The sequence below is a fragment of the Vombatus ursinus genome, unplaced genomic scaffold, assembly GCF_900497805.2.
Source record: "Vombatus ursinus unplaced genomic scaffold, bare-nosed wombat genome assembly UNPS02003292.1, whole genome shotgun sequence".
Taxonomy (NCBI): Eukaryota; Metazoa; Chordata; class Mammalia; order Diprotodontia; family Vombatidae; genus Vombatus; species Vombatus ursinus.
This window is the reverse complement of record NW_020943070.1, coordinates 9,156,297-9,171,043: the sequence shown is the minus strand read 5'-3', so window position 1 is coordinate 9,171,043 and position 14,747 is coordinate 9,156,297. Positions and strand designations below refer to the sequence as shown.

Sequence of the window (14,747 nt, the reverse complement as noted above, 5' to 3'; positions counted from 1 at the left end):
ACACACATATACTATACAAATTCAATACACATAAATTTTTTTGTTGTCCAGTCATGTCTGACTCTTTGTGAGGTCATTTGGGGTTTTCTTGGCAAACATATTAGAATAGTTTGCCATTTCCTTCTCCAGCTCATTTTACAGATGAGAAAACTGGCAAACAAGGTGAAGTGACTTGCCCAGGGTCACACAGCCAGGAAGTATCTGAGGCTAGATTTGAACTCATGAGTCTTCCTGCCTCCAGGCCCCAGCACTTTGTCTACTGTGCCATCTAGCTGCCCCTATGTGGGTGTGCATATACACACACATGCGTACATACATACACACATGCATGCATCCACACATATATAGCTAGGTCTTATTTAGTGAGAATAATGAATCCTGTGAAGTAATCGCATAATTTGAATTTTCATTGTATATTTCCATTGAGCTGAAACCAATTACCATATTTTACATATAATTATATCTCAAATACTATGAATTCAAACAATCCAAACTGCTTCAAGAGCTATCTGGGGAGCAAATCTGTGCTTTTATTAGAATAGGACATTTCTGCTAAGGAAATGCTCTCTAATGGTGCAGAGTACTAACCTTAATTGCAAGGACACAAAGAGATTAAGTGACAGGCCCAAGGTCACATAAATAGTACATGTCAGAGGCAAAACTTGAATTCAGGTCTTCTTGACTCTAGCAAAGGTCAGGATCTTTTTGTCCCTAAAACTACACATACACATACACACTTATATGTATATGTATGAGTATACATAGATACATGCACACATGTATGTATATGTGTGTTTATTATATATTATATAATATATACATATACTCAATGCCACTAATGGATGCTCTAAATCTATAATTGGAAGAATGTGGGGGGACAATAGGGCACACTACAATTAGAGGGTACTGTGAGATCGTCAAGAATCAAGGGCTAAATTGTATGGAACAGGAGCTAAGACAAACAGCATAGAGATGGTGAAATTGGGGGATGGAGGCAGGAAGGAAACTGACTTAACTGGAGGAGAATTTCAGTTGAGGAATATTAGCAGATAAAAGGAGAGATGTGAAGTGTGGAGAATGTTTCTTTTTCTTGGAAAAGTGAGGGGCTGCAAGGGCAGAATATCACATATACTGTCAGACTTGGTTGCTACGTCCATTTGTTTTCCTTAACTTTCTTTTTCTTTCTTTCTTTCTTTCTTTCTTTCTTTCTTTCTTTCTTTCTTTCTTTCTTTCTTTCTCTCTCTCTCTCTCTCTCTCTTTCTTTCTTTCTTTCTTCCTTTCTTCCTTTCTTTCTTTCTTTCTTTCTTTCTTTCTTTCTTTCTTTCTCTCTCTCTCTCTCTTTCTTTCCTTCTTCCTTCCTTTCTTCCTTCCTTCCTTCCTTTCTTTCTTTCTTTCTTTCTTTCTTTCTTTCTTTCTTTCTTTCTTTCTTTCTTTCTTTCTTTCTTTCTTTCTTTCTTTCTTTCTTTCTTTCTTTCTTTCTTTCTTTCTTCCCAAGGAGAGAAGGAGGTGATTAAATGTAGAAATCATGATATATGAACCAAAGGCTTCAATAAAACATCAAATTTTGAAATAGTTAGTTTTCAAAATAATGAAAAAATAACCCTTCTTTCTTGTTTTGTTGTCTCTCTCTCCACCCCTCCTGTCCCAATGATTCCAGGTGTTCTCTGCCTGCCAGACAGCCTGACCCTTCACCGAGACCCCCAGAGGCCAAACAAGCCTGGAGAGCTGCCCATGTTCAGCCAGTCAGAGCTAAGGACCATCGAGCAATCCCTGCTGGCCACCCGAGTGGGCAGCATTGCAGAACTGAGTAAGTAAGGAAGGGACTCGGCCTGCTTGTGATCTGGCCAAGTCTCCTTTGTCTTCTTACGGACCCTCCCTGTGCCCATACTCAGGGTTTAGGGCCAGAAAGATGTATTTCCAGCAATGAATTAACCAGCTATGACTTGTGGGCTACCATAGGCAAAGAACAGTGGGAAGGGTCTTGGGAGATAATAATAACAAATACTCATAGAGTATCTTCAAATTTCCAAAGTGATTTATAAATGTTATTTCATAGGATTATAGATTGAGGCTAGAAAGTTAATTTCTTGACTTTATGTGTGGCAGCTAGGTGGCACAGTGGATAGAGCGTTGGTCCTGAAGTCAGGAAGACCTGAGTTCAAATGGGGATTCAGACACTTCCTAGCAGTGTGACCTTGTTACAGATGAGGAAACATAAGGAGCCCAGAGAAATTAAATGACTTGACCAAGGACACACAGCAAGTAAGGATCTAAGGCAGGAATTGAATCTAGGTCTTCCTGATTCCAAGTCCATTTTGGTAGTCCCTCTCACTTAAGCCTTACAAGTTTTCTTCATGAAAAAGGTGGCATTTGAGTTGGGCTTTAATGCATGTGATGGGCAGCTAGATGGCACCATAGTGGATAGAGCAAGGGCTTGGAATCAGGAAGACTCATCTTCATGAGTTCAAATCTGGCCTCAGACACTTCCTAGCTGTGTGACCCTGCACAAGTCACTTCATCCTGTTTCCCTCAGTTTCCTCATCTGCAAAATGAGCTGGAGAAGGAAATGGCAAAGCGCTCCAGCATCTTTGCCAAGAAAACCCTAAATAGGGTCGAAACGACTAAACAACAAATTAAATGATATACAAGAAGCCAATAAAAGGGAAGGGAGTCATTCTTGGCATGGGAAAGAGTAGCCTGAGCAAAGGATAAGCATGTGGAAGGAGCAGTTGGGTTGGAATGTAAAGATCATGAAAGAAAGTAATAGGAGATAAGACTGGAAAAATAATGGCCCCCATGTTATGGGGGCCTTGAATGCCAAGATGAAGATCCTCAGCTTGCTCAGGAGGCAGAAAAAAAATAACTAAAGAATTCTGAATGGAGCAGCTAGGTGGCACAGTGGACAGAGCACCAGCTCTGGAGTCAGGAAGACCAGAGTTCAAATCTGGCATCAGACACTTCCTAGCTATGTGACTCTGGGCAAGTCATTTAACCCCAATTGCCTCACCCCCAAAAAAATTTTAAAAAGAAGAATTCTGAGGAGAGGGATGATGTGACCAGATTTATGCATAAAAGGACACAGCTTCCTATGTACAAAAATATTTATAGTGGCCATTTTTATAGTGGCAAAGACCTGAAAACTAAGGGGGTGCCCATCCATTGGGGAATGGCTGAACAAATTAGGGTACATGAATTTTTGATGAAATATTATTGTTCCATAAGAAATGATGGAAGGGATGGTTTGGGAGAAACCTGAGAGGATGTGTATGAACTGAAGCAGAAGGAAGTAAGCAGAACCAGAAGAATGACTCAGAATAACAACATGGTAAAAATGAACAACTTTCAAGAACTCCAATCAATGCACTAATCACCCATGATTCCCTAGGACAGCCTCTACTTATCCATTCAGGGCTGTTCAGTATGCCACCTGCTTTCCTGACTGCCCAGGGTAAAGAAACTCATATTGTTTTTACTTAGGATCCCACTGCTTGGTTGATGATTGAATGGTGTGTTCATTCCTAATGGAATTGGAGCATGGATCCCAGGAAGGACAGATTAAGCTCATGGGAATTGAATTCTGGTACAGGATTGTCTCTGTACCTCAAGACACAGGGTTCCTTGCAATTTCTTTTCAATGAGCTAGCTATATAGATGGGTAGATACATGGATGGATGGATAGATAGATAGATAGAAAGATAGACAGACAGATTGATGGATAATAGATAGTGGACCTATAGGTAGATAGAAGTATAGATAGATGGGTAGGTATAGATTATAGTTAGACATACATACATACATAAACAGATACATAGATAGTTCTCAAGTAGCCACATGTATATCTATATCTACATACATACATGTATAGCAGAATGGATAGAGTTGACCTTAGTTGTGTATACACACACACACACACACACACACACACATATACACACACACAACATATATTTAGCTTATTATAAAGGACCTCAGTATCCCTCAGATTAGGTGATCAGAGAATTTTAGAGTTTGAATCTCATTAGATTGTAAGCTCCTTGAGGGCAGACTGTCTTTTGCCTTTCTTTGCATCCACAGTACTTAGCATAGTTTCTGACTCGTAATTGGTGCTTAATAAATGCGTATTGCTTGCTTGATTAGAAGAGATCTTGGAAATCTATTGCTGCCAGTACACAACTTTCTAGCCTGGGTTGGATGTCAAGGGCAAGGAAAAAGTCCAAAAGAACTCCAAACATATGGTGATACCATCCTCCCGGACCGTTGTTACTGTACTGTGAAACTTTGATGGATCTATGGTTTCACTGATGTGGAAACGCCTTCCAGTGGGGCCCTTCTGTGCATTTTCATTCTCTGTAATTCTTGTCCACCTCTTTCCAAGAGTCCTCCATAGGGGATCTACCCAGTGTGTTAGCGTCCTTGGATTCATAGGGTCAGAGCTTTCAGGCTGGAAGTGACCTAAGAGCCAATCTAGTCTGACCCTTTTCATTTTATAAGTGAGGAAACTGATGTTCAGTGACTGGTCCAAAGGCATACAGGTCAGAAGAGGTAGATATGGCACCTGAACCCCTGAGCTCCAACTCCAGAGCCAGTATTCTTTATCTAGTACCCCACTTACTTCCTCTGATTCTTCAGACATTTCAGAAATAGCAGAGATGCCACTCCTGGACTGACCCCCTCACTTTGATTACATGAATGAGATAGAGACAGAGAGACAGAGAGACAGAGAGACGGAGAGAGAGTGTGTACACATTTATTAAGTGCTTGATATATGGCCAGCACTGTGCTTAAAACTGTGCAAACAAGACAGCCCCTACCCTCAAGGAGCATACATTCTAAGGGGGGAATACATATAAAGGGATACCAGAAAGCAGGGGATGAGGAGGGAGAATTACCCACATGAAGGCAAGGCTATCAGAGGAGGGAAAGAGAAGTCCAGAGAAGGAAGAATGGAGTCCAAAGTGGATGAGCATGGCTTGAGTTGATCAGATCAATGGTTCTCAATGAGTATGCTGTGATAAACAATCATATCACCAGTTTTGCTAGATAAGCTGTGAAAATTGTATATTATTGTAGATAACAGAAAATTTATAAATAATTTCCATATAAATTGTACTAACCCAGCACACATAGTAAAATAAGTACAGTATTTTCATAGTAAACAAAACTAGTCTATTATATGCATATCCTAACCTTCCAAAACACATCAAAGCTTGAACCTGCTGAGCCCTCAACAAAAAAGACTAGTCCTTTTGAGAGGAAATTGTGCATGTGCAAAGCCTTCAACCCCTAGGAGTCTCACCATCTTAAATATTCAGGGTGCTACAGTTCCTCATAACAAAATTTACTATGTCAAAAGCAACAGCTGTCTGAGAATCGTTGGATGAGGATTGAAGAGGTGAGGGAAAGGGAAAGGGAAAGGTCAGAGACCAGGGAGAGACCATAGACTCCATCTAGGCCAAGAAGGCTGACTATAGCTAGAGAAGGAGGAAAAATCAGAGCCTAGTGGGAAAGATCCTCACCTACCAACTACCCAACACGGGGACAAAAAGAGACACTTTCTCTAGCTTGGTGTCGTTGGGGCAAGTAAATATTGATTGAGGCCCCACCCAAGGCAATGTTTTAGGCTCTGTGAGGGCTTACAAAGAAGAGAGGACCTCGGTCTTCCCAGGCAGTTAAGGCTACAGATGGGTAAAAGATTTCTGATGATATGAGGCTTCACATGATAAGGAATTTAAGGTAATTTAGCAGAACCAAATCATGAAGCAAAAACTGGAACAAATTACACCAATTTGCTAAATCAGGAACCAAATCAAAGTTTTATCTACAGAAATAGAATATATCAGAGGCAGGACAGGTGGTAGAAGAGAGAAAGTCCCAACTGGAAGGGACCTTAGAACGTGGAATGTCAACCTTGGGAGGGGCCCAAGAGTTAAAGATGTAAAGGTTCTGAGAACTTAGAAGATCAGAGCTAAGAGAGACCTCAGGACACAATGTCAGAGCTGGGACGTCCCTTAGTGATCATTTAGTAGGACTGCCTGACTTTATAGGGAATTGATTCAGAAGGGCCGAGTGCCTTGCCAAGGTCTTATATTGAGCTAGCTGCATCCTGATCGCTGTACTATATTGCCTTCTTAAAATTGGAATTGAATCTTTAAATTTTATAATACGATGGAGCCTGGGGGGAAAAAACCAGGTCATTATTTTATCGTCCAGAACAATATTCCATTTGGCCCAAGTCCCCCGATAACCCACAGGTTACATCCCAGTCGAGGCAGGGAGAGGGCATCTGTGACTTAGCAGAACACAAGATTTAGCTATGTGACCATTGTCAAGTCACTTATAATTTCTCTCAGCCTCAGTTTCCTCATCTGTCAAAAGGGGATAATAATGACTTGCGCTGCCTGACAGTCAGCCTTATTATAAGGAAAGTACTTTATAAAGTATTATATAAAATATTTTATATATGATTATATAAAGTATTTTATATATAATACTTTATAAAGTATTATATAAATTATATATAAAGGGACTATGGTCCCTAAAGGACTATAGATGTGTTCATTGTTATTATTGGTTCATGATTGGGTTAGCAGGCTGGTCCTTCTCTCCCTGCACCAGCCACTGGTACTGGGGACCTGGTGTTCAGGCTTCCTACGATGGCTGCTAGGCTTAGCTTGAAGGCTAAAATGAATGAATGAATGAATGAATGAATGAATGAATGAATGAATAGTGAAAGACAATCAGTCCTTTGTATCACCTTTTTGCTAGATCAGCTGTTTTCTCATTTTCTTGAGGACATCATTTTTTTAACATAAAAAAAAAAGTCCTCCTGATAATAACTGGTCTATTAGGATCCATTGGTTGAGAAACTATATGACCGGATCCATAGTTTATATGTTAGCTGATGTCACTGAATTGATTTTTTTTTCCCTTCTCTTTCTTTTTATTCTTTGTTTCAAGAGATGACTCCCTAGGAAGGGAAGACGGGAGGGATATATTCAGAAATGGAGGTGATGGAAAATTTTTAAAATAGCAATAAAAATAAGATTTTTTTAAAAGAAAATATATGACCAGACAGAGACGCTGGTGATGCCTCCACGACCCCCAGAGGAGTCCAAGGTTCACAGCCTGAGCATCGCTGTCTATACAGGATGGTCTCCGAGCTCCTTTCCAAATCCAAAATTCTGTCATCTTAGCATCTAGAGCGAGAATTCTTCCTCTGGGTTCATGGATACATTTCACGGTATCTGTGAACTTGGATATGAACTTATTTTGACTAACCTCTAACTAAAATTTGGCATTTCCTTCAATTAGGAATTTTTAAAAGTTATTCTGAGAAGCGTTCCGTAGGATTCACTAGATTGTTAACAAACAAATGTTAAGAACTCTTGACTCAGAAGAATCTTTAGAGCATCCTGTCCAACTCGCTGATTTTACAGATGAGGAAACAGAGGCCCAGCCCAAAGTCACACAAGGAATTGAGTAGTAGAGCCAGTTCCTTTGACTCCAGACCAAGCATCTTTTCAACGTCACATGGCCACAAATTGAGGAAATCACGGAGTCCAGAGCTGACCCCAAGCCCCCAGCTCCAAATCCAGTGTTTCTATGCCTCCCAGAGGGGCCTGCCTCTCCCTGCTTTTCCGCCTGCTTCTCTCCTTAGCGGCTGTCCTCTGCTCCCTGTCCCAGCTCCAATCGAAAGAATAAAGTGAAAGATTTCTGAGCTGCCCCTGGTCAAGATTTCCAGCTTCTCCCTTCCTGTTTAAGATGCAAATTGGACCATTTGGAGATTTCCTGTCATCTCCATTTACATGATGCCTGCTCCTCTCCCCTTCCCTCCTCCCTGCCCAGCCCAGCTGCCTGGGCAGATGCACATGGGGCCCTGGAGAGGTGGCTGCTCAGAGCCCAGGGCTTTCCAGGGCAGCTGGTCATGCTTGGCTGGAGGCCCCAGATTGCTAAGCTTATATTTGCATTCTCTGCTTTTTTATCCTCCCTTGCCATCTTCCCTCACCCCTGTCCTAGGGGGAAAAACTGCCAACAACCTGACCTCTTTAATCTGAAGCTAATTTTCATCATTAAGCATTTAACTGTGTATCTGTTTGGTTTCTTTATCTGGACATGTGGCCTTGAGAAAGAATGTAAGGGACTTTAGAGACAGTCTCATCTGGGCCTTCTGTGACCTGGACCCCTGTGGCAGTCCAGGAAAGCCCAATAGTCCCCTTCTCAGATAATATTTTTAAATGAAAGGGGCAGCTAGGTGGTACAGTGGATAGAGCATTGGCCCTGGAGTCAGGAGGACCTGAGTTCAAATCCAGCCTCAGACACATGATACTCACTAGCTGTGTGACCCTGGGAAAGTCACTTACCCCCGACTGTCTTGCCAAAAAACAAAAAAAAATTTTTTTTAGTGAAAAATGTCAAATATATAGGATTACAAAGGAAACTAATTATATTGAAAGGAAGCCATCAACATTTTAAAAAAACAAAACAATTTTACGGACTCCAGGTTAAGAACCTCTGATCACATCCAACCCCTTTAGACAAGCAGACTTGACCAGAGAGGTCAAGGGATCTGCCTAAAAACACGTGGTGAATCAGTGATGGAGAGGAGGATAGAACTCAGATGTTCTGACTGGTCCGGGGATCCTTCCCCTGTGACACAAAGGCTATTTTGCTTGACCACTGAGAGCCTGTGTTTTGAGAATTGGGATACTGTGCCCTTAAAAAAAGTCTACAAGCATTTATTAAGTATTTCCTGTGTGCCAGGCACTATGCTAAGAGCTTTACGAATATTATTTTAGTTGATCCTCCAAACAACCCTGATAGGTAGGTGCTATTCTTATTCCCATTTTACAGATGGGGAAACTGAGGCAAACAGAGGTTAAGTGACTTGCCCAGGGTCACCCAGCTACTGAGTGTCTGAGGCTGGATTTGAACTCAGGTCTTCTTGACTCCAGGTCCAGCCCCCTGTCCAGCCAGTTGTCCCCTAAATAGTTCATGGTAAAGCTTAAATCTGGTTTGAAAGTGAGCTATAGTTATACCCTGTTCAACACAGGCTGATTCTAACATCTCCTTCACCCCAAGGGGAAGATGGACATGCGGCCCGATTAACGAGCATCACCGAGTGTAGCCCTGTTCCAGGTTCTGTCTCCTTAGAGGCTATCCTCTGCTCCCTCTTCCAAATCCTTGGGCCACTTTCTAGGGTCTGTGAACTTGACTACATTACACTTTTTTTGAATCACTACCATTCAATAGAATTTGGTTTTCTTTGCAATCCTACGTGCTTCATTTGGGACACTTAAAAATGTGATTCTGACAAGGGGTCTGTTGGCTTCCCAGACTCATTCCATGCCTGGATTGGTTCAGGAGCCGCTGGTGCGTCTTCTGGCTTCAGGTCTCTCCGCGCGCCAATCCATTCTATACTCAGCTGTCAAAGCTATCTTCCTAAAGCCATCTGACCACGTCATTCCCCTCTTCAGTTGACTCCCATGGCTCCCCATTGCCTCCAGAATCAACTACAACATCCTCTGTTGGCTTTTCAAATCCTTCATCGTGTGGCCCCTTCCCACCTTTCCAGTCTTCTCATCCCTTCCTCCCCGGATGCCATGACCCTGGCCTCCTCACCTTTCCTTAACACCGAGTACTTCTGACTTGGGGCATTTTCCCTGCTGTCCCCAAAGCCTGGCACCTCTGCCTTCTGGCTTCCCTGGTTTCCATCAAGTCTCAGCTAGTCTGCGATGCTTTTGCAAGGAGCCTTTCCCCGTCCTCCCTAGTCTAAGAAGACTTCCCTCCATTTATTCTGCCTGCATCTTGTTTGTACATAGTTGTCCACGTGTTGCGGACTGTAAGCTCGAGGGCAGGGTCCAGCTTTTTTACCTTTGTATCGGTGCCTAGCACATAGTAGGTTCTCAATCAATGCTAGCTGACTGACTAACTGCCAAAAGGATTCACATAACAAGGAAGACTAAGAGTTTCTGTTGGAATTCTGCCAACCCGCTAGCCTTTGCTGTGATTGGTGCTTTTGTAAGAGACTCTAGATCCATTTTTGTATATCAGTATTAAACTACACAGCCCCTAATAGCAATGGGCTGTTTGGATGCCTGGGCTGTAGACGGAGCAGCCAGTTATGCGACCTCATTTCTCTGGGTCAGACGAGGACCAGGGACTCATCGGGTGGCGAAGAAGCAACAGCGAATGCGTTCTTGCGTGCCCCAGAGGAGGGCCTCTGTCTCTGCGGTTTGCATATTAGTCACCAAACCCTGGAGTCTGCCTACGGTGGGTAGGACTGGGATTGTGTTTCTTGAAATTCCTCGCCCTATTTTTCTTTCCCTTCATCTTCCTCCCTAAATCAGTCCCTGCCTGTAAGAGAAGGGGGCTAAAAAGATGAGAAGAGGAAATAGAGAAAGACAGATGTGAAATGTTAGCGGAAGCAGGGGAGGATGAGAGGAAGGAAAAGATGAACAGGAGAAAGAAGGAAATGGCCTGGGGAGAGAGGGAGGAGGCTGGGAAATTAAGGGAAGGGGAGACACTTATCTGCCACTTATTAGCTGTGTGGCTTTGGGCAACTCACTTAACCTCTCTGCTCTCAGTCTCCCAACTCTGCATTTCAATGGACTGTTCCCCATGCCTAGAATGTTCTCTGTCCTTGTCACCAAATCTTGGCTTCCCTGGATTCTTTCAGATCTCAGCAAAAATCCTGCCTTCAGCAAGAAGCCTTTCCCAGCTCCTGACTCTACCTGTAATGCCTTCTCTCTGAGACTACCTTCAGCCTACCCTATATATGTCATCGTTCAGTCATTCTCAGTCATGTCCGACTGTCTGTGACCCCATTTGGGGTTTTCTTGGCAAAGACACTAGAGTGGTTTGTCATTTCCTTCTCCAGCTCATTTTACACATGAGGATACTGAGGCAAACAAGGTGAAGTGATTTACTCAGGGTCACACAGCTAGTAAGGATGTGGAGCCTGATTTGAACTCAGGTCTTCCTGGCACTCTGTGCACTGCACCACCTAGCTGCCCAACTACACACACACACACACACACACACACACACACACACACACACACACAGAATGTATATCTACATACATATACATATACACATACATATATGTACATATATACATACATACTGAGTGTGTGTATGTTTGTACATATATGTATATATACCGTGTATATATATGTATATGTATTGATGTATGATTGTGTGTGTGTATATAGATGTACATATGTATGGATATATGTACGTATATACAGATGTGTGTAGGGATGTGTGTGTATATAGATATACATATATATCTTATTTCTAGAGAGCTGCTATTGACTCCCCCACCCCCACCCCCATTAGATTGTGAACTCCTTGAGACAGGGACAGTCTTTGTGTCAATGTTTAATACAGTGCCTGGTATATAATAAGGGCTTAATAAATACTTATTGACTGACTGAGTGTGAAATGCAGGAGGATGACCCTTAAGGTCCCTTTCTGCTCCAAACCTGGTTTCCTTTGATCCTATAATGTTGGGTGAGGATTACAAGAAATATAGATTTTGGCTCAATGTGTATTTAGCTCAGTACATGTCACATGACAAATGACAATTAAAGCTATGTAATAAGGTGGTGCAGTGGATAGAATGCTGGGCCTGGAACCAGGAAGACCTGAGTTAAAATCTGGCCTCAGACATTCACTAGCTGTGTGACCCTGAGCAAGTCACTTCACCCTGATTCCTCAGTTTCCTCATCTGTCAAATGAGCTGGAGAAGTAAATGACAAACCACTTGAGCGTCTTTGCCAAGAAAACCTCAAATGAGGTTGGGAAATGATCCCAGAACAATAATAATGTGATCTCCCCATTCCCAGGAGTATTTAAGGAGAAATTATATGGGCACTGTGACTATAGGTGGAAAAGTAGACTCGGTGACCTTGGAGGTCCATGATGTTGCGGTTCTATGACTATTTGACTGTAACGTCCAGCATATTTCCCCCATCCCCGCCCCCATGCCCATACCCACCCATCCTAATAGGGAGTGTCATTTAGAGATAAAATAATCCTGCCAGCCAGGAGCCTTGGAGAGCATCCCAGCTGAATAGTTTGGGGGCTTAGTGCCTCTCTCGCCCTCTTTCCCTGCAATCCTCTGCATTTTGAGCTCTTTCCCTCCACACTTTTTCTGGCCCTGTATTATCCCTGAAGGACACCCTGTGTGTTGCTGTCCATCAGAAGCTTTTAGCTTTCGCTATAATACCTGCAGCCTGACTTATCACAAAATAAATACCTTCGGCCTAAGGAAAGCAGGATTTTTCTGGCACTAAAAGATGGACATTTATACAAAGCAATATTAGAAAGTGTCCATCTTCCATCATCCCAGCCTGCCTTGTCTAGGAAAGACAATTTGGTGTCCAGGAAAGAGCCCTGAGTTTGGAGTAGGAATCATGGCTCTGACTTTTACTGGCTGTGTGACCTTGGAAAAGTTACTTAGCTGTTCTCAGTACAGCTTTTGAAGGCAGGTACAGGTATACAAGGGCAGTTAGGTGGTGTAGTGGATAGAGTGCTGGGCCTGGAGTCAGGAAGACTCATCTTTGTGAGTTCAAATCAGGCCTCAGACACTTACTAGCTGTGTGACCCTGGACAAGTCACTTCACCCTGTTTGCTTCAGTTTCCTCATCTATAAAATGAGCTAGAGAAGGAAATGGCAATACTTCTGTATCTTTGCCAAAATAAAATCCAAATGGCCTCTGATTTTATAATTATATTTGTTGATTAATGCCAACAGATCCCCTAAAATGGAGTTTCTGAGCAGTGACTTGTAAATCATTGTTTGATGGTTTATCATTGGTCACCCCAGAGCTAACTCATTCTTAACTTCATCCCTTTGGCCTCCCTCCTCCCAACCCCATCACAGATTCTGTACTATCTGGTTGCTAGGAGTTTCTATCTAGTGATTGTTTGGAGCCCACACAATCTTCCCATTAGAGTTTCACAGGGTCTCGGGGTTTGGAAGGAAACCTTGGAGAGCGTCTGGTCCAACCTGATCCTCACAGCATCCCTGACAAATGGTCTCCCAGACTCATGTGAAGACCTGGCCCTTTCCATTCTGTGTTATGGGGGGCAGGAAAGGTTTGTATTCAGAGTCTGGCAGGGCACAGGTAAGAGGAAGCAAGACCAGAGCCTACCTAGGGATTTCAAGGAATGGTTATAAGTCCCTTATATTGAAGTGATTCAAAGTAGACCCTTTCGGGGCAGCTAGGTGGCACAGTGGATAGAGCACTGGCTCTGGATTCAGGAGGACCTGAGTTCAAATCCAGCCTCAGACACATTTCACTTACTAGCTGTGTGACCCTGGGCAAGTCACTTAACCCCATTGCCTAGCCAAAAATAATAATAATAATAATAATAACAACAACAACAACAACAACAAAGTAGACCCTTTCTCCAGACCCCATCTTCCCTCCCTCCCACTTTTCCCACAAGAGACTTTTTTTATCCTCTCAAAATGAGACATTTTCTCATCCTCTCAAAATAGTACAGTTCAAAGGACAAAAGCAAAGTTGTACAAGCCAATGAATATGACCAAGGAGGCAGGAGAACTGGACTTGAGTTCCAGCACTGTTAGGAATTTACTGTGTCTGTTGAGGTCAGTCTATAAACGTTAATTAAGCTCTGACGTGACCCCAGCTTATCACTTCATTTCTGTAGGTTTCCTCATCTGTGAATTGGGGTGATCCAGGGTTGCCTGAGCTGGAATTCTGGAAAATATAATCTTTTTGAAAAACACTTTGTAGATAAGACAGTGCTATCTATTTGCATTTACAAGATGATGGGGACCTTGAAGTTATTTGGTGATGGGGAAAGAACACATTCACTGGGGACAGAGGACCCGAGTTCAGATCCTCCCTCTGGCTTTTACTATCTACGTGACCTTAGACCTACTGCTCTGGGCCTCAGTTTCCTTATCTGGAAAATGAGGGAGTTGGAGTAGATGACCTCTGAGATTCGTTAGAGCCCTAGATCTGTGTTCTCACGATTTAATTCTTATCTCTTGCCCTTATTACCCAAGTGACCTTGGGCAAATCAGACTCCCTGAGACTCAGTTTCCAAATCTGTAAAATGCAGGGATTGGACTAGACGATCTGAGGTCTCTTCCAACTCAGGGTCAATGATCTGATGATCTTCTCTGGGCCCCAGTTTCCTCATCTGTAAAAATGAGGGGTCTCTGAGGTCCCCTCCAGCTCTGATTTATGCCTGTGTGGCCTCAGGCAAGTTCTCCAACCTCCCTAAGCCTTAGTTTGCCCATCCATAAAATGGGAGGGCTAGGCCCAGTGTCCTCCATGTGAGGGCCCTTCCAGCTCCAGGCCTCTGATCACTCCCTCTGATTTCTTCCCTCAGGTGACCTAGTATCCAGAGCGATGCATCACCTGCAGCCCCTCCATGCCAAGCAGCATGGCAACGGCACGCCCATGCACCACAAACAGGGGGCACTGTACTGGGAGCCTGAGGCACTGTACACGCTCTGCTATTTCATGCACTGCCCCCAGATGGAGTGGGAGAACCCCAACGTGGAGCCGTCCAAAGTCACCCTCCAGATCGAAAGGTAAGCGTTGCCTTTTTTGGTGGAGGTGGGAGCGGTGAGATCACGTTCCTTGGCCATTATGGCCCCGTCCTAGGGAGGTGTGAGCCTCGGTGATGTCATCCAGCACAAATGGGTACAATGTAAGTGTACATGTGAATAGGTGTGTATGTGAGTGTGTGCATGAGTGTGT

At 43.2% G+C, this 14,747-nt stretch overlaps 1 protein-coding gene across 1 annotated transcript in view; it reads left to right on the top strand.

The window, feature by feature from the left end:
- BTBD11 (BTB domain containing 11) overlaps positions 1-14,747 on the top strand; it is a 233,773-nt gene that overhangs the window by 125,463 nt on the left and 93,563 nt on the right. Inside the window, exons 3-4 of the mRNA XM_027871966.1 lie at positions 1,658-1,807; positions 14,374-14,578. Of these exons, the coding sequence (XP_027727767.1) occupies positions 1,658-1,807; positions 14,374-14,578 (355 nt within the window). The remainder of the gene's footprint in view (positions 1-1,657; positions 1,808-14,373; positions 14,579-14,747) is intronic.